At 42.1% G+C, this 19,816-nt stretch overlaps 1 protein-coding gene across 1 annotated transcript in view; it reads left to right on the top strand.

The window, feature by feature from the left end:
• Positions 1-19,345, top strand: part of PDE6D (phosphodiesterase 6D) — a 53,975-nt gene extending 34,630 nt beyond the window's left edge. The window contains exons 2-5 of the mRNA XM_068968915.1: positions 15,343-15,431; positions 16,003-16,128; positions 16,812-16,917; positions 18,805-19,345. Coding sequence (XP_068825016.1) covers positions 15,343-15,431; positions 16,003-16,128; positions 16,812-16,917; positions 18,805-18,886 — 403 coding nt within the window. The 3' untranslated portion in view covers positions 18,887-19,345. The remainder of the gene's footprint in view (positions 1-15,342; positions 15,432-16,002; positions 16,129-16,811; positions 16,918-18,804) is intronic.
• The last annotated feature ends 471 nt before the right edge of the window (positions 19,346-19,816 follow it).

Raw genomic sequence — 19,816 nt, 5'->3', positions numbered from 1 at the left:
GAACTCCCTCTCCACTCTTTTTTAGATTCTCTTGTCATGTAGGCCATTACAGAGTACTGAGGATAAAGTTCCCTGTGCTATACAATAGGTCCTTACTAGTTGTGTATTTTATATATAGCAGTGTGTATGTGTCAATCTGGGTCTCCCGATTTATCCCTCCACCCCATCTCTTTTCCCCCTTGTTAACCATAAGTTTGTTTTCTGCACCTGTGACTCTCTGTTTTGTAAATGAGTACATTTATACTCCACATTTCTTGACTCATTCTCTCCCCTGAATACATCCATAGTTAAAAACTTGTATTTGTTCTTCCATTGCCTAATAGTCATCCTTAATTGCATCATCCAAAAACAGTAAAACTCAGGGTGTGGACGAATGAGCAAAAGTAAGGGGACCTGAATTAATGGTTGAAAGAATTAAAAGCTCTGTTCTACCTGTGAATCAGTTTCCTGAGCAATCAGCTTCACCTAGAGTAGAAGCCACTGACTGAAACTGGAATTGCCATTGGCTTGAGCAGTTTGGTGTTTCTAGAAGTGCTGAAGACTTAAGAGTTTTTCTGGGTCTTTTTAAAAATAAGTTGTTTGGAACTCCCATTAAGAAAAAAACATGATAGTTTTAAAAATTGTAATAGAAGAGTGGATTTTAATCTTTGAAGGAAAGGAAAAGAAATCTACTCCCTGTCATGGAGAGGCAGTGAGAATAGTGGAAGGATTTTAAGCTTCAGAGTCTGACCATCATTCCAAATCCTGGGCTGCTGCCTCTTGGCTGTGCAACTTTGGTTAGGATACTGAGCAGCTCTGCTTTATGGTCTTTTTCTTAGTCTCATCACATGAGAAACTGCCGTTCTTTGGGACAAGTTTTGCTCTATAGCATTTATGGCATTATATGAAAATGGCATAAATGAGTATTTAAGCCACAAAGAGTATTTCCTTCTCTCAGTAATGGAAGTAAAGACTAGTCACACTTGATATATTTTAGGGAGATTTTCTTGGGATGACTGGGGGCCTTTTGCTCTGCAGTTGATGCATCTGGGGCAATTATAGCCAGCCTCTGCCAATGATAATTACTGTGTCTTTGTTACTCTGCTTCTCTGTCATGATTGCCTCCACAAGGGTCCTCTGAGCTAAAGACCGGTTTCTTCCCATCTCCTTTTGTCAGCTTGTCTGGTGTAGCCTTGTGGTGATCATAACACTTGATTGGGTTCCCAAAAAGCAGCTCAACTCTCTTGATCTTTCTGGCTCCTCTTATGAGAGACTTCAGACAAGTATCCAAGCTGACCAAAGAGCACAGAGGTGCGTGTGCATGCAGGCTAGATTGCTTCATTTGTGTCTGACTCTTTGCAACCCTATGGACCATAGCCTGGCAGGCTTCTCTGTCCATAGGGTTCTCTAGATAAAAATACTGAAGTGGGTTGCCATGCCCTCCTCCAGAGGATCTGCCAGACCCAGGGATCGAACCTGCGTCTCTTATGTCCCTTGTATTGGCAAGAGGGTTCTTTACCACTAGTGCCATCTAGGAAGCCCCTGGAGGTGTATGGGCCATAGTATATTCACTGTGCCTAGATAAGAATGGGGTACAGGAAGGGATCAGAAAGGATATGAAGCAGAAATGTAAAGAATTTTAAAAACCAAGCTAAAAAATTAGGAACAGTGAAAATCTTTTGAAAAGTTTTGAAGAGGAAGTAATGATATGATCCACCTTGTACTTTAGAAGTGTAACTCTAGACATAGATTGTAAAGGCTAGACAAATGGTACTTCAACTGTATTGCACATAAGAATTGCTTTTTAGAATGAACATCGCCAGGCCTCACCTGAAGAGATTCTGATTAAGACTGAGATGATGCCTTGGGAACAGTGTTTTTAACAAGATCATCAAACCACACTTTAAGAAAACAATGGACTGCAGATTGAAGGAGAGAAATTAGTTGGCAGACTATTGTATCAATAATATACAGGAGAAAAAATGCCTCAAGAGAACTAGCTTTAACAAGTACAGTAGAAGAAAAAATCATTTTCTAGTGACTTTTCTCAAAAATATCACCTAATTTTTAATTTTAGTTAATACTGATATCAGTGTAAAGTCAAAGTGAAAAATGGAAGTGTTAGTTGCTCAGGTGTGTTCAACTCTTTGAGATCCCATAGACTGTAGCCTACCAGGCTCCTCTGTCCTTGAAATTTTCCAGGCAAGAACGCTGGAGTGGGTTGCCATTCCCGTCTCCAGGGGATCTTCCCAACCCAGGAATCAAACCCAGGTCTCCTGCATTGCAGGCAGATTTTTTACTGTCTGAGCCACTAGGGAAGCCCTCTCAGTGTAAAATGTGAGTCAAACAAAAAACCAGAAGGAGTTATTAATAAAAGCTAGGTTTCATTTCAAATGGGAAAACTAAGAGAGCCATCCCTGCCTTTATTTTTTTTTTCAGGTTAAAATATTCAAACCCCTAAATACAATTTCTGCTCTCTATCTATCTAATATTTAGGATATATGTATTTACAAGTATAAAGAAGGTTTGCTGCTGCTGCTAAGTTGCTTCAGTCGTGTCCGACTCTATGCGACCCTATGGACAGCAGCCCACCAGGCTCCTCTGGCCACTGGATTCTCTAGGCAAGAATACTGGAATGGGTTGCCATTTCCTTCTCCAATAAAGTAGGTTTAGGACTCACCTATACTCTTAAATGGGCTTCCCAGGTAGCACAGTGGTAAAGAATCTGCCTGCCAATGTAGGAGACCCAAGAGACGATCCCTGGGGTCGATCCCTGGGTCAGGAAGATCCCCTGGAGTAGGAAATGGCAACCCGCTCCAGTATTCTTGCCTGGGAAATTCCATGGACAGAGGAGCCTGGTGGGCTATAGTCCTTGGGGTCACAAAGAGACACAACTGAGCAGCTAAGCACACATATGTACATTTAAACAGATGAAGGTGGGAAAAGAAATGCTGATTAATATATGAGCAACGAAAAGGACATCAAGAGATTTTCTAGGAGTTATAAGGTTTTGAGTGAATAAACCAAAGTCAAACATTAATTCATATAACGAAACTTGTAATTTTTCCCTTGTTGAAGATTATACAGCATTTAAGATAATGTGCTTTATTAGAGAATGTGAAATAGCTCAGAAGAAGTTGCTTCCTTTTTTTCTTTTTCCAGTCTTGAATAATTATGATATAATAATGTCATACTTTTGTATCAAGTTTGTGGGTGTGCTCGGTCTTGTCTGACTCTGCAACCCCCATGGACTGTGGCCCACCAGGCTTCTCTGTCCATGCTATTTTCCAGGCAAGAATACTAGAGCAGGTTATCATTTCCTACTCCAGGGGTTCTTCCCGACCCAGAGACTGAACCCACATCTCTTGTGTCTCCTACACTGGCACGCAGATTCTTTATCATGGTGCCTTCTGGGTAGCCCTGTATCAAGTTTATCAGTGTATAAACCATTTTTATAAGTATTTCATATAATCCTGCAGTAACCTTAAGGCTTAAAGTATTATCACTAGTTGACAAACTAAAACTCGGGCAGGATAAATGACTTAATCTAAGATCACACAACTATTATACGGTAGAAATTGGACTTTCATCCAGGTGTTCTGCTCCAAACCAATTTTGTTTTCCTCTGTCTCAGCTTTCCCTTTCACTGTATACTAATATACCCTATGGTGTCTGTCTTCCCCTCTACAATCCAAATGAATCCCTGAGACTTAGAGGTGAGCATCTTAAATATTTTTTTTAATATTTACTTACTTTTATTATTTATTTGGCTGAACCAAGTCTTAGTTGAGGCATGCAAACTCTTAGTTGCAGCATGTGGGATCTAGTTCCTTGACCAGGGATGGAGCACAGGCCCTGTTCATTGAGACAGCTGAGTCTTAGCCACTGAACCACCAAGGAAGTCCCATCTTAAATATTTTTAAACAAATTGCTTAGTGTTGAAATATTTTCATGTGGATAGATAATTTAGGTATCAGAGCACAGTTATTTGATAATAAAACCAACTGAACTGATATAAATAAATAATTTGATTTAAAAATAAATAGGAAAATAGACAAATCTCCATTGCAGAGTTCCAGATAATTCATCTAGTTATTCTTCCCACTGGGACGTGGAGTATAACTCCCCACCCCTTAATTCATGCTGCTTACATTGACTTCCTTCTAAGAGTACCATATGGAAAGAAGGGGAAATGACTGTGTACAATGGAGAAGGCTGACAACTACTACCTCAGCCGGGCAATTGAGGTCAGCATCAACAGTGATAAGTCATGTTGACATTATGTACCCTTGACATGATGTGATGGAGATGGCCCTTTACTTCAGTGGTCTTGCTCCTCAAAACCCACAACTCCAGTCTAATCATAAGAAAAAACATCAGACAAAACCCAGTTGATGGACATCCAGAAAATACCTGACCAGTGCTCCTCAACACTGTCAAGGTCACCAAAAACAAGGAAGGTCTGAGAAATTCTCACAGCCAAGAAGAGCTTCAGGGGACTTCCCTGGTGGTCCAGTGGTTAAGACTTGGTGTTCCCAATGCAGGGGACACCAGTTCAGTCCCTGGATGGGGAACTAAGATCCTGCAGGCTGCATAGTGGCACAACCAAAATAAATAAATAAAAATAATTGTTTAAAAAAGAAGAACTTCAGGAGACACGACAACTAAATGTAACGTGGATTCCTGAATGGGATCCTGGGACAGAAAAAGGACATTACATTAAAAGTAAGGAAATGTGAACAAACTATGAAGTGAAGTGAAAGTCGCTCAGTCATGTCTGATTCTGTGATCCCATGGACTGTACGGTCTGTGGAATTCTCCAGGCCAGAATACTGGAGTGGGTAGCCTTCCCCTTCTCCAGTGAATCTTCCCAACCCAAGGATTGAACCCAGGACTTTAATTAATGATAATATATCAGTGTGGGTTCGTAAGTTGCAGCAAACATAAGATTTTTATAAAAAGGGAAACTGGTATTGGGTATATGAGAACTCTACTATCTTACAGCTTTTCTGTAAATCTAAAACTATTCTAAAATTTAAAGTTTATTTTTGTAAAAGGCTAGAATAGAATAACACTTGATAAACCAATTCCCTTCTTGGTGAATTGCTATGAATTGAAATCTTATTTGTCTTCCATCCTTAGATTGATATCAGGGTTGCAGTTAATATCATTAAGAATTATCTCAGTATCATTGCAGATTATCCAGCTGGAGTATGAATTATCTTTAAAGAAGTGAGTAAATTTTTTGCTTTTAAGTAAAGAAAACCCACAAAATTATCAAAATAATTCCTAAATATATGGTGACCCTGAATATAAGGCAATTTCTTATCATTCCAATGAAAAAATATTTTAAAAAGGAATGTGGATGAAATATTTTTGCATACATATTTAAGATCATAATTTTAATAAAATAATATGAATTTAGAACTATTATTTCCCTCCACCTGGTACTTTTTTTTTTTTTTTTTTAGTTCTACCAGTTTATTGCTATCAACTCATCTCCCTCCACCCTGATGCACTCATGGTCAGTCAGATAACCCCATGGACTGCAGCCCACCAGGCTCCTCTGTCCATGGACTTTTCCAGGCAAGAATACTGGAGTGGGTCACCTGTCACTTTTTATGAAACAACATTGCCTAGATTTTTTTCACATGTGACTTTGATGTCAATCTTTGGCACACAGTAGGTTGTCAGTAAGCATTTACTGAATGAATGATAGTTTGAAATCAGATATATGGGGAGCCCTGCATCAGTCTGGGAGGATCCATTGAAGGTTTTTGACCAAGAGAGCAACACACAAAGATGGAGGGGTAGCCTTTTTTTCAGGGGAGATGAAGGTACCACAAATCCTCTGCTTCTGGGAAGCCAGCTGTGGCCAGGTGTTGACCCTGGGGCAAGAAGAAACCCTGACGCAGGAATCAGGCAGATCTGATTTTAGAAACTGCTGGAAATTGAGTGGTCCCAGGTGTCTTTGAGGAGGTGGCGCTGAAGCCATGACCTGAGGGTGTGCAGAGTGAGGACAAAAGCAGGGAGAAGAGACTGTGTCAGAGACATAGAAGGAGCCCACTGTGAGCAGAAGGTAGCAACTAGGGGACCCTGGAAACCACACAAAGGACTTTTTTTTTTCTAAGTGCAAAGGAAAAAATGGGGATTGACATCTGATTTACAGTTCTAAAAAACCACTTCCATCTGTGGGAATGGGTTTGAGGAGGAGGCAAGAATGGCAACAGAACTTCCCTGGTGGTCCAGTGGTTAAGAATCTGCCTGCCAGTGCAGGGGACATGGGTTCAATCCCTGGTCTGGGAAGATTCCACATGTTCATGGGATTCTCCAGGCAAGAATACTGGACTGATAGCCATTCCTGTCCTCAGGGGACCTTCCTGACCCAGGTCTCCTGCATTGCAGGCAGATTCTTTACCATCTGAACCACCAGGGAAGCTATACTCCATTTATAGTTACTATGAAATATGGCTGTATTCCCCATGTTGTTCAGTGTATCCTTGTAGCTTATTTTATAGCTAATAGTTTGTACTTCCTCTTCACGTCCTCCTATATTGCCCCTCAAAACATACCCTCTCCCCACTGGTAACCACAGTTTGGATAATAAATGCCAGAAAACTATGAATCAGCCAATTAACACTGTCAGAGGGGCTTAATGGTTGGATTGCTGCTTCCTTCTCCACCCATCAATTTCAAACCATTCTGTAAAAGTCATTAACCAAAACGCTCTATAGTGCAATATTAAAGTAGAAAAAACTAGAATCTGACCTCTCCACTTGCCGAACCTCTTCCTCTCTGTTCCCTTCTGTCCTCACCCTGTCTCTTGGTTCTGAGTTCTTCTTTAACTCTCTCACCTCGAGTCCCTTTTCCTGTTCTTGTGTGCCGTGTGTTTCTTTCCTCTTTCCCCTCTTTGCCTTCCTCATTCCCTCTCTATTCCCTTGCCTTGCCTTAATGTCCCTCATTTTTCCCTCCCTTAACTGGCCAGTGAGATACTGGCATGTCCAGTGACTCTGTTCTGTTCAACAGATTAATGTTGTTAATATAATGCATATTATATATATAGTATAATAATGAATGTTCATCTTATTCAGTAATCAATCAAAAATTAATGTTTACTATTTCCATTTAAAATGAATTAAGGGCTGGATGGCATCACTGACTCGATGGACGCAAGTCTGAGTGAACTCCGGGAGTTGGTGATGGACAGGGAGGCCTGGCGTGCTGCGATTCATGGGGTCGCAAAGAGTCGGACACAACTGAACTGAACTGAACTGAAGACCCACAAGACTCAATGTACTCTTCCAAAATGCTTCTATAGATGATTGTTATGAAGTATTTTAAGTCTTTGTATCCCAGTTCCTGAACTGACATCTCTAGGAGAAATTTACCTAGTACCCGGTTCATCTCCAGTATTCTTTCCTGGAGAATCCCATGGACAGACAATCCTGGCAGGCTACAGTCTATGGGATCACAGGAGTTGGACACAACTTAGCGACTAAACCACCACCACAACCACTCATCTAACTGGTTTCTTCCAACCCTCACATGCTCCCTTCCCACTCCACTACCACCTCTGCACCTCCACTGCCTTCTGTACCTTAGGACTGTCCCCAGCTCCTACACTGGACTGCATCTAATTCATACCAGACCATGTCTTTCTTTAAAACATCAGAGGACTTATACAACTGTCCACGTTGAACCGATTGTCTCATTCTTCCATAATGTTTCTCTTAGTTTATTTCCTCTATTAACTTTCGTAAAGCTTGATACTTTACAAACTATTGCTTTTGTTCTGAAGCTTCTTTTTAAGATGCTTTTATTTTACATGTGAGAGTGCATCTCCTTTTGGGTGCCTGGTTCCAAATATAGAGGTACCGGGGACAACCCCTCTTCCCCAGCACAGGCTTCCCTTAGTAAAGGAGCGTTCCTCTGTGCTCATCTCGTATATAAATCACCAGGGAGCTTTTAAATGAGAAAAGACCTGGCTGACCCAGAAGGTGGTATTTATAAATAGTCCTCCAGCTCTCCCTCCTTAAAGCTTGTCCACCTAATCCTCTTCTCTCAAGATAGGAAGTGACTTGAACTTTGAGCCTTATAACTCAGGTTCTTTTTTCTTTTAAAAATCTGGTTGGCAAAAAGCTGTTAAAAAATGTTTTCAGCCAGATGATTATCAGTCATAAGAGCTTGTCTTTCATTTCCAGCACTTTTAGGCAAATATGCTTCTTTTGTGGACCAGTTTTTCTCAGTGTTACTATTTTAAGACACTTTCCTCAATCATTTTTATTTCTTTTTACTGATAGGGTATCATGGATTTGTATTTTTATGATTTAGAAAGCTGTTCCCAAATGACTCCATAGGAGATGTGGGTTCGATCCCTGGGTCAGGACAGTCCCCTGGAGGAGGAAATGGCAACCCACTCCAGTATTCTTGCCTGGGGAATCCGATGGACAGAGGAGCCTGGTGAGCTACAGTCAATGGGGTCGCAAAGAGTCGGACATGACTTAGTGTCCAACTAATAACAACAACAACAAAAATGACTGCATCTCTATCATGAGCTAAGAGCCTTTCTTTTCACCCCTAAAATCACAGAACTTGGAGGGTCTCTAAGTAACCTTCACCCCAGTATCTTTGAATGGAGCTCTGTTTGTATTTCTCTGATTTTGTATTGTATGTGTGGGTGTGTGTGTATATATGTGCTCAGTCACTTAGTCTTGTCCAACTCTGTGCGACCCCTTGGACTGTGGCCCACCAGGCTCCTCTGTCCATGGGATTCCCCAGGCAAGAATACTGGAGTGGGTTGCCATTTCCTCCTCCAGAGGATCTTCCCGACCCTGGGATCAAACCCATGTCTCCTGCATTGGCAGGTGGATTCTTTACCTCTCTGCTACCTGGGAAGCTTTTTGTGTTATTTATTGAAGCTAAAATGTCACAGGTTTAGGATTATGAAATGAACATATGATACAGACACTAGTAAATAATATTTCAGATTAGGGTACATACAGGAAATGCCTAATTGTTGAAGTGGCCGAAGATACTTTTTTTTTTTTTTACTATATTTTCCCCAAAGATAATTAAGTCCTTAATCTGATTATTTATAAAGAGAAGAGATGCTTATATTAAGGAATTAAGCTATATGTTTTTAGCAGCCTCTCTGCCTTATAAAATGGAGGAAACAAATTCACTATCCACTATCAGACAGAATAATTTAAGGCTATTTTCTCTTTATCCCCCGACAGATTGAAGAGTAAGTCCTGGTCCCAGGCTTTTGTTTGCTGACCTGGGTCAGGGACAGTAATGCTTTTTCTAGAAGCTACTAGGTCTGATCCATCTGTTGCTTTGTGAGGAGAACTTCCCCAAGGCTTTTCTTATAGTAGTTTTGCTAGAATGTCCTACTTGCATTGTGAGCCTGGAAATTTAGAAGTAATTTTAGTTCTCTTATTTAAGAAAGGCTGGTGTCCATTGTGGCTATATTAGTACATAAGAGACTATCTGCAGGAAAAGAATGAAAAGCATGTACACTGCAGGTTGAATGAGTACTGTGTCTTCTGAAAACCTTGGGCTTAAATGTCTAAGGCAGTTCTGTTTAGATCTGAGTTCAGCATGGACTTGCTAGAGCAGTAGTGCCTGTTTTATTTCTCCAGGTGGGGAAGCTTTCTCTTAATACATGGAGACTCTAGAATGGGTAAGTATATGTATGTTGTTGTTCAGTTGCAGATTTGTGTCTGACTCTTTGCAACCCCCATGGACACCAGGCTTCCCTGTCCTTCACTATCTCCCAGAGTTTGCTCAAACTCATGTCCGTCGAGTCAGTGATGCCATCCAACCATCTCATCCTCTGTCACCCCCTTCTCCTCCTGCCCTTATTCTTTACCAGCATCAGGGTCTTTTCCAATGAGTCAGCTCTTTGTTTCAGCATCAGTCCTTCCAATGAATATTCAGGACTGATTTCCTTTAGGATGAACAGGTTGGATCTCCTTTCTGTCCAAGGGACTCTCAAGAGTCTTCTCCAGCACCACAATTTGAAAGCATCATTTCTTCGGTGCTCAGCCTTCTTTGTGGTCCAGCTCTTACACATGTACATGAATACTGGAAAAACCATAGCTTTGACTCTGTGGACCTTTGTTGGCAAAGTGATGTCTCTGCTTTTTAATACGCTGTCTAGGTTTGTCATAGCTTTCCTTCCAAGGAGCAAACATCTTTTAATTCCGTGGCTGCAGTCACCATCCACAGTGATTTTGGAGCCCAAGAAAAGAAAAACCGTTCACACTTTTTAAGATACCTAAGCAAATGTGGATACTTTTAACTTGCTTTTAGATTCAGTTACTAAAATTAAAAAGTGGAATGTAGAAATATGAAAGAGGTGAGAAAACCACGTAGGTGCAACAGAGCAACTGTATCAAGAGATATAATGAGCTTGCAGGAGAATTTGTTAGGATTTCGCACACTGAGAGGAGAGTGGCACAACCAACACAATTTCAGAGCAGTGGTGGGTGCATGTCCGAGGACAGTGCCCAAGCATGTCCAGGGCACGGGAGGTTTAGGTGCCAATCACATTCGGGCACACTACTGGATAACCCTTGGTTCTCTTTTGTGACCTTTTTTATATAGCAGCAAAACTTAAGAGTCTCTCCAGAGGGTTAAATGTAGAACCATTCCGTACATAATGATGCTCATCAACTGTGTTGTTCAGAGTTCTGCACTGCAAGCTACCCAACCCATGGAAAAGACTCTCAGAGGCTGTCTGCTGCTTCAGAACTGACTGGCAGTCAGGGGGACAAGGGACACACTGCAGGGAGCGTCAGGTTGGCACAACCTGCTGCCCTACCCTGAGGAACTGCTGGCTTTTCCTCAAATCTTTGTGTGATGACAGCTTCAGGGCCCGGGGTGTCCCAGCCTAGGTCATATGCTTGCCCCTAGCTGCACCGTGACTAGGAGAGAAGCTGAATCTTCTAGTTGCTATAGTGCAGAGCACTCACTGCCTCCCTCAGGGGAAAGAAGGCTGTGGGGTGCTGGTTGGGAAGAAGGTTTGGTTGCTAGACAGCCAGGGGGAAAAAAAAAGACATATAAACTATCAACTGTATTTGTCTGGAGCTCAGTCTCTTTACAAATATTAACCATCTTTTTCAGGCTCAGCTATGCATGGAGAATATTAATTTTCTTTTCCTTTAATGCTTTGTTCATTGTCTTTAAAAACAAACAAAACAAACTTCAGACTATCTTTTTTAAACTTAGTCTTTATTTTTGTCAGAGTTGTATGTATACTTCACATAGAGTCATAGTTCTCCCTGGTTTCTGAAGACAAAGAGTATTTCATTGCTCACACTGCGATTTTCTTCTCCCTAGAGAAAACTTTTCACTTCTTTCCAACTGATTTATTTGGTGTTTATCTTGATATTTCCAAGTAGTGCACCGTGGTTATATCTTAATATTTCCCTTTTAAGCATTATTTATCGACTTTCCATGATGAAAATGAGTTTTGTTCTGTCTCAGTACTTTCCTCTTAATCACACATGCATTCTCTTCTCCTTTTCCCGTCCTCCCGGGATGATTGTGGTGAACCTGTGATCTGTGTTTTCATCATCACTTTGTCAGTGCTGTGATAAAGCTGTGTGTTATGCTGTGACTACTCCTTTCTCCAGTACCACATTTAATTTTTCCCTGATGCTAATAATTGTTTTTTTTTAATTTGCTTAAGTTTTCTATACTTCTCACTAATTTGACCCCCAAGCCTCTCTTAATTGAATCAACCCTCTTTCCATATAAACACATCAGTTCAGTTCAGTTCAGTCGCTCAGTCGTGTCCGACTCTTTGCAACCCCATGGATTGCAGCACTCCAGGGCTCCCTGTCCATCACCAACTCCCGGAGTTCACTCAGACTCACGTCCATCAAGTCGGTGATACCATCCAGCCATCTCATCCTCTGTCGTCCCCTTGTCCTCCTATCCCCAATCCCTCCCAGCATCAGAGTGTTTTCCAATGAGTCAACTCTTCTTATGAGGTGGCCAAAGTACTGGAGTTTCAGCTTTAGCATCACTCCTTCCAAAGAACACCCAGGACTGCTATCCTTTAGAATGGACTGGTTGGATCTCCTTGTAGTCCGAGGGACTCTCAAGAGTCTTCTCCAAAACCAAAAGCATTAATTCTTCGGCTCTCAGCTTTCTTCACAGTCCAACTCTCACATCCATACATGACCACAGGAAAAACCATAGCCTTGACTAGATGGATCTTTGTTGGCAAAGTGATGTCTCTGCTTTTCAATATGCTATCTAGGTTGGTCATAACTTTCCTTCCAAGGAGTAAGCGTCTTTTAATTTCATGGCTGCAATCACCATCTGCAGTGATTTTGGAGCCCAAAAAAATAAAGTCTGACACTGTTTCAACTGTTTCCCCATCTATTTCCCATGAAGTGATGGGACCGGATGCCAAGGTCTTCGTTTTCTGAATGTTGAGCTTTAAGCCAACTTTTTCACTCTCCTCTTTCACTTTCATCAAGAGGCTTTTTAGTTCCTCTTCACTTTCTGCCATAAGGGTGGTATCATCTGCATATCTGAGCATAAACACATCAGATATATGAATTTCATCTTTTTGTTTTTGTTGTTTTTAATTTCATCTTCTTAAATGTCTCCGTGAGTGTTATGGCTTGCTCTTGTCTGGACCCTGGACCTGTTGCCCTCCAGGCCTGTTAAGGAGCTCTTGTCTTGGGGTCTCCTTCACCATCACTCTGAGGACCCCTTTGCTGTTTCTTGTTTTAGATCCCTTGCTTTCTGGATTCCGTGTTATCCTCTTCCTTGGTCTTCCCTGTCATTGTGAAGGAGCATGTTACTATTAGTTTCTTGAGAAAGTAAAGGCTTGTTAGTTTTAGGAATCATTTCTTTAAGAATTTTAAAGGCACTGCTCCATTTTTTTCTGTCCTCCAGAGTCCCTGTTGAAAAGTCTTATGCATTCTGATTTTGACCTTTTGGGTAACAACTCATTTTCCTTCTGAAAGCTTGTCTTTTAACCTTGATGTTCTGCAAGTTCACAGTGATGCGATTCAGGCCCTTGCTGGACCTTTTCAATCTGGGACATTTTCTGGAATTCATTTTTTTGATGACTTCCTCTCCTTGTTTTTTTCTCTTCTTTCTCAAAGTTATATTTGCTGATGTTGGGCCTGTTGTACTATGTCCAGTTTTTGTATCTTTACTCTCATTTTCTATCCTTTTGTGTTTTTTTCTTTCTAAAAGTATCTCTCAACTTTGTCTTTCATCCCAGGGGACTGGGGCAGTCCCAGGGGCAGGGTCCCAGTTCTCACAGCTTATTGTCCCTGACCTGGCAATAGGAGGGAACAGCAGAGGTCATTTTGGTCTTGGAAGCTGACTTCTTTGGAATGCCGCCTTCAGTTAGGCTCTTCATGTGTTCAGCTCGATGGCCAACTTCCATCTCTGTCTATATTGTACTTGTCATGTTGACTCAAAGAGGCGCCACCTGAGACAGTCATCTGTAAAGGCTGGAGATGTGGGGTCACTGTTTTTGTGTCTCTGTCTTGGGAATGGGCTGTTTACTGTTAAAGTGATGTTTGTGAAGCCATTGCCTTGAGGCCCAGAATAACCAGGCATCTTAAAGTAGACCAGGGATGAGGTGCTTGAGGTTCAGGTTCAGGATGTTTCAGACTGAGGCACCTATGAACATTCAGTCATTTTATGTGTTCCAAATGTATTTTTATAATCATATGTGTGACATGTATGTACATATATGCATGTATCTCTCAGGAAGTAGGGAATTGGAAATGAGGATATTATAACCTCAAAATGGTGGTAAAGAACGTGCTTGCCAATGCAGGAGATGCGAGAGATGCACTTTTGATCCCTGGGTTGGGAGGAGGGCAGGGGGAACCCACTCCAGTATTCTTGCCTGGAGAATTCCATGGACAAAAGAAGCTGTCAGGCTAAGAACCATAGGGTGGCAAAGAGTTGAACATGACTGAAGTGACTTAACATGTGCACAGGCTAAAAGTTAGGTAAGAGACATTCGCGTACTTACAATGAATTGTGATAGAAATGTGATCTTCCCATGTCATTGGGAAACTTGTTTTCTGCTCAGGCCCTCAGAGAATCGTAGATCTTTGGGGTGAGGACTAAGTGAGTCCCCATTGGGTTTTTCTACATAGCAAACAGACGGTATGGCAAGCTTGACACCTGTCCCCTCTTGCTGCCTAGGCTAGGTTTGTCCTGAGAACATCCCACAGCAGTTTAATATCATCTCCATGACCTTTGGGTGTCCTGTGCCCAGCTTGAGGAGGCCAAGGTCTACTCAGCAGCTCTTCCTGCTCCCAGGTTAATGGACTTGATAGATCCCTTGTCCCTGCCTCCCCACTTGTCTTACAGGAAACAACATCTAGGAAATTTGTAAGTGTAAAGACTATGCTGAGCCCATGTGACCTCCTTAGGCTCCCTGCTGGTCTCTGCCTGCCAGCTTGCCAGATTGATATCTCAGCTTTGACTTTAATGTTTTCTAGGCTAGGGGAGCAGCCTAACCCAGACATAGCCCATTGGCTTCCTTTGCAGCAGCTACTTAACTCGGACAGAGCCAAGGGGACCCCCTTTTGCCTGTGGCTATGATGTCCTTCACGGGCCTGGCTCCAGCAAGGACAGCCAAATTCCAATCTCAGACCCTGGCTTTCCTGAGATTGAGGCCTGGGGCTTACCATTTGGAATACAAAGTGAAGGGGTTTTTTTTCCATTTTTTAAAATATAAACTTGATCATTTTATTGCCAATTTAAAAATAAATGACTTTATATTGATTGTGAGGGGGGAAGAAAGCTACTTGAGGGAACTGGAACTCCTTGGCAGTGGTTAGGACTCTATGCTTTCACTGCTGGGCCCAAGTTCAATCCCTAGTCAAGGAACTAAAATCCCAGAAGCTAAGTGGCACAGCCAAAAAAAAAGCATTGCTTGAGAGGTCTGGATTTGTGAGTAACACTTGTGGACAGTGATTTTCACTGTAGGGCGATCTCCATGAGTCATGTCCTGGGATTTCTCTCATACCTGTTTCTTCAGGTCTTTTTATTTCAGCTGGTCAGTTTCTGTTGGAAAATTTTATTTTAAATTTTGCACTGTTCATTTTCTACCTCTTTCTTGCAATTGCCAGACGTGTACCATCTGTGAGCTCTCATGTTGCAGATAAAAATATCTCCCCTGGGTCTCTGCATCTTCTTTAGATGTCTACTGCACTCTCTTCCACATTTGTATTTGCTTTCTTGGCACTTAGCAGTCAGGCCAGCTTGCTGAGAAGTAAACAGGAGTCAATAGGAGCACATCTGAAATACCTGGAGGACAAAGTAGGAGGCTTTAGGGTCTTCTTTTTCCTTAATATACTTGATCAGAAATTGGATGAACCTTCGGGATGCTGAGACAGGGAAGATACTCTGGCAAGGAACAGAAGACCTGTCAGTCCCTGGCGTGGAGCACGAAGGTACTTTCCACCCTTTTCTGCACAGGGCTGATGACGCAGAGCAGGCCCAGGGCGTCAGGGAGCTGAGTTGACACAGCACCACCAGTGGGCAGGCCTCTACAGGCATAGCATGTCCATCCATGTGATGCTGAGATTTCTAGTGCCTTCCTTATGTTTCTTTCTCCTACTTCCCAAAACCAACTCTGTGCTGAAATTTTAGCATTAGAACATACCCAAAGCTATAAAGTAAGATCTTGACTTCTTTTCTGAAAGAAAATTTGTGTTTTTATCTCACTGAAATAAAAGAAAAACCAAGGGGTTAAAACCGACAGGACAGACTAGAAAGAAGGCTCCCATTCAGCCTCCTTCCTGATAAGAGGGCCTGGATAAGGCCTTTCTGTGCACTAAATCTGGTGTTCCTTGAAGATCTTTCAGTCAGATGCATTGGATCAATTTGGGACCTCTGCCTCTAATCAAAAAGTATAATTCTGTTACTGAGGCATTCTCTGAGATTTAGCATAGATAAGATATGCTCTAAATCATCTCTAAGAAGCTCCCAGAAATGGTTTCAGTATTTCTTTTTCTTTACCAGCCCGTGTTCCCAAGAAAATCCTCAAATGCAAGGCAGTGTCTCGAGAACTGAACTTCTCTTCAGCAGAGCAAATGGAAAAATTCCGCCTGGAACAAAAAGTCTACTTCAAAGGGCAATGTCTGGAAGGTATTCTGCTGCCTACATGCCTCGTATCTGGGCTTAGGGTGACAGGGGCAGAAGTCAAGACTCGGGGAACTAAAGCCCTGCTTTGATAACATCCATTTTGCAACTCAGCTTGGATAGGGTTCCTACACCCTGGCAGATTGGGAGCTTGGGCAAAAAGCAGAAACAAAGCTGGCAACTGTGAGGGGCTCTGAGCCCAGTGAGAGGATTACTGACCCTGGAGGGCCTAGGGGTGGTGCCAGCTTTGTCACTGATGCGGTCACGAGGAAGCTGCTGGTTAGGCCCTGGTACAGTGCACTCCATGCTGTCACATACAGATTCCACTGGCAAGGGCACCCTGCAGTGAGTTTTCTTCACCATTTAGTGTAAGAGTGCACTCTGTGTCTTAGATCTGAAGTGACAAGTGAAAAGGCCTGTTCTATGCCTCTGTGTATAATTTACATCCAGCCTACTTATAAGAAAATGCTGCTGGTCCTAGTCCTTTAGATCTCAGAGCATAGGAACAGGCCTCTGGTGTGGTTCAGGGGGCTTCCATGTCCTTTCTCGTGGCCTCTGGCCTGGGAGGTTTCTGATGGCTTCATTGGTGGTTCCTGAGGTAGGAAGAGTCTTGCTCAAAAGGATGGGGACACAGAGCCCCGAGACTCTGCCTAGGGCTCCAGCTCACCCACTTTTCCTTCTTCCTTCAGAGTGGTTCTTCGAGTTTGGCTTTGTGATCCCTAACTCAACAAACACCTGGCAGTCCCTGATAGAGGCCGCACCCGAGTCCCAGATGATGCCAGCCAGCGTGCTAACGTGAGTGACCGGGCCGCAGGGATGGTGGAGGTGTCTTGAAGCAGCAAGTCCAGGCACATGGGACACATGGTTCCGTTCAGCAGGCAGGCAACCTAGGTTGAGAACAGGGGTAAGAGTATCCAGGGTATCCAAGGTTACAGCTTACTGACGTCAGTCACGTGAAAAAGACAGTATGATAGAGTGGAAAGAATTAAAAACTTCAGACTAGACCTTTAGACTAAATTCCTGATTAACCCTGACTAGCTGTGTACTTTACTTGGGCTATGTACTTTACTTCTCTGGGCCTTACTCTTCTCTCTAAACAGAGAATTAATAATCCTGTCTCACAGAGGTAGAGTGAGGATAAAATGAGATCGTATGTAAGGAAACTAGCACATAACATAAATTAAATCTATGCTAATTTGCTCCCTTTCCTGACTATCAAACTTCTGATACTCTGTACTTCTTTTGACCCTCAGCAGAATCTGGCAAAGTCCTAATTCTGTCTTAGAGGATGATGTTTGATTGTAGTTTTTCAGAGACTCACTTACCATTTTTATAAATTTGCTTCCTGCTCAAAGAATAATTAGTTTGTCCTTTGTCCCCCAAATCAATCAGTCATTGCGCACCTACCATTTTCTCTTGGGAAAAGATTTTAGTCTTTTAAAGGTTTTAACAGTACTGCCTGGTAGCAAATCATATACACAAATAGATAATTGTGTGACATTGGATCACCTCTTTAAACAGGTCCTTAATGAAAATCACATTGAATTTATAAATAGAGGTTTTTTTATGTCTTGGATAGATTTTTATTTACATAATAGTATAAACTATAAAATACTATAACTACATAATGGTATAAATTATAAAATAATTAAATTTATATTTAATCAGTCAGTTAGATTTTGAGTTCCTTATTATAATTAATTACCAGCAAAAATGTATCTGGTAGATATTAACTACCCTAGGAAAGTACAGTGTCATATGTAAATGGGCATTTTTTAGATTTTGTTAACCCTTACTTGATTTCTTGGCCAGGCCTGATTTCTTTTAGGTGCTAACACCAGCAAGTCTATGATAATATATTCAGGTTATTTAAGTTGTCTTACTTTTTAGAACCCCAGAATAGCACCACTCTTGCTTTTAACTCAGTTCAAGAGGACTTTGATTTGGAAACACTGACATACCCACCAAGAAGAATGAAATTGCACACTGTGTACAAAACAGGCGTATCGTTTGGGGTTATTGAGCCATAAGCCACAGAAACTGACTCTGGCTTACAGGACAGAGTTGAAAGGGTAGGGCTGAGCTAGAGGATGCAGGTGGCAGGAATCATGGATGGATTCCTCAAGGAGCAGCCAAGGGAAGGATTTTGCTCAGGGGAGAGATTCTGATTGGCTCAAATTATATGCTGTGCCTGCCCCTTTGTCAGTCAAGGGAGGGGCCACTTAACTGACCATGGACTGGAGATAGGGGATCCCCCAAGAGAAGAACAGAGTGCTGTTACCCAAAGTGAGGAGAAAGATTCAGGACAGGCCAACCCACAGCTTCCACCAGAGTGAGTTTTATAGGAAAAATACCACCCCTGCAGTCTCAGGTTTTCACGTGAATCAGGAAGTCATATTTATAGGCACCTCTGCATGCAGAGCACTCAGAGGCCCTTGGGTGTACTGTGGGTTAAGACATGCTCCCTCTTCTAATTTCTAAACTTGAAGAAGATGAACCTCATCACATAAGTTAAAAGGTCATGTGAGATGTCTAACCCCATGTGATCTTAATATCTCCAAGCCAAGGTTGTATAGGTGAGTGCATGTCCACGGGCCCAGTAAACCCAGACCGAAACTACTTTGTGGAAATGAAATCTGTTGCTAACACGCTCACTCTTCTGCCCTCTCTTCTGACTTACAGTGGAAATGTTATCATAGAGACAAAGTTTTTTGACGACGATCTTCTCGTAAGCACATCCAGAGTGAGGCTTTTCTACGTTTGAGAGAAGAATGTGTGTGCATTTCAAGAATTCATTTTTTTAGAGGGATGGAGGAAACTGGTTACTTATTTCCTCTATACCTTTGATTTTTGGCACTTTCACCCCGGATTCCTTCTACGGCAAAACCCACCTGCGGCCACCAGGGGACCAGCTCTGTGTAGGTAACCAGATGGCTTTTTTCTCTCAAGCCACCATCTTCCGTTGACCAGGGTATAAACTCCCAGTCCCAGACCAGGGCAGAGGGCATGCCTCGACTCCTTCCTGGAGTAGACCCAGGGACAGACACACATCACGAGCTGTTCCCATCACCCTCCCTGCCTCCTCCTTGGGCCCTGCAGGCAACACATCTTTTGGCCCCTGGTTTTGGAAAACTTCATGTTCCTGACCTGCGTTTAGTTTTTTCCTACCATTTCTATTTCATACATTCTCATACATTTAACTTGTAAAATAGACTGATATTATTATTATTACATAATTAATTAAAACGTTAATTAAAATATTCCTACGTCTTTAGCATGACACTTCTTTGATTTCTCCTTTTTTTGGAATGTGAACCTGGCTCCATGATGGGAAGAATGACATTTATCAGACTGTAGGATCACAGCTCTGTTTTGCTCCAGAGAGGACTGATAGATCTTGCAGTGCCTGAGTGCTTCAGTCACTGCTTTCCAAGAACGTACAACACACTTGAGCAAGACCCATGACCTTGACATTTGTCTTTTAGATGTGGTATTTAGTGGCTCTCTTCTACAACATACATGTGCCCTCCATTTGTCTATTGTTTTTAACTTTTCCCCTTCTTTTATAATGTGCATTTGTTCAAGAGGTTTCCAGAGAGGCTGGAAGTTCTAAGTTGGTCGAGTAAGGACTCTTACCTTCCTAAACGAGACACTAGAAGTTACAAAATGAAGAAAAGGTCTCCCTAAACTCACC

This window comes from Capricornis sumatraensis, chromosome 3, assembly GCF_032405125.1.
Source record: "Capricornis sumatraensis isolate serow.1 chromosome 3, serow.2, whole genome shotgun sequence".
Classification (NCBI taxonomy): Eukaryota; Metazoa; Chordata; class Mammalia; order Artiodactyla; family Bovidae; genus Capricornis; species Capricornis sumatraensis.
The sequence above is the reverse complement of the archived record's forward strand: the minus strand, read 5'-3'. Positions and strand labels throughout refer to the sequence as shown.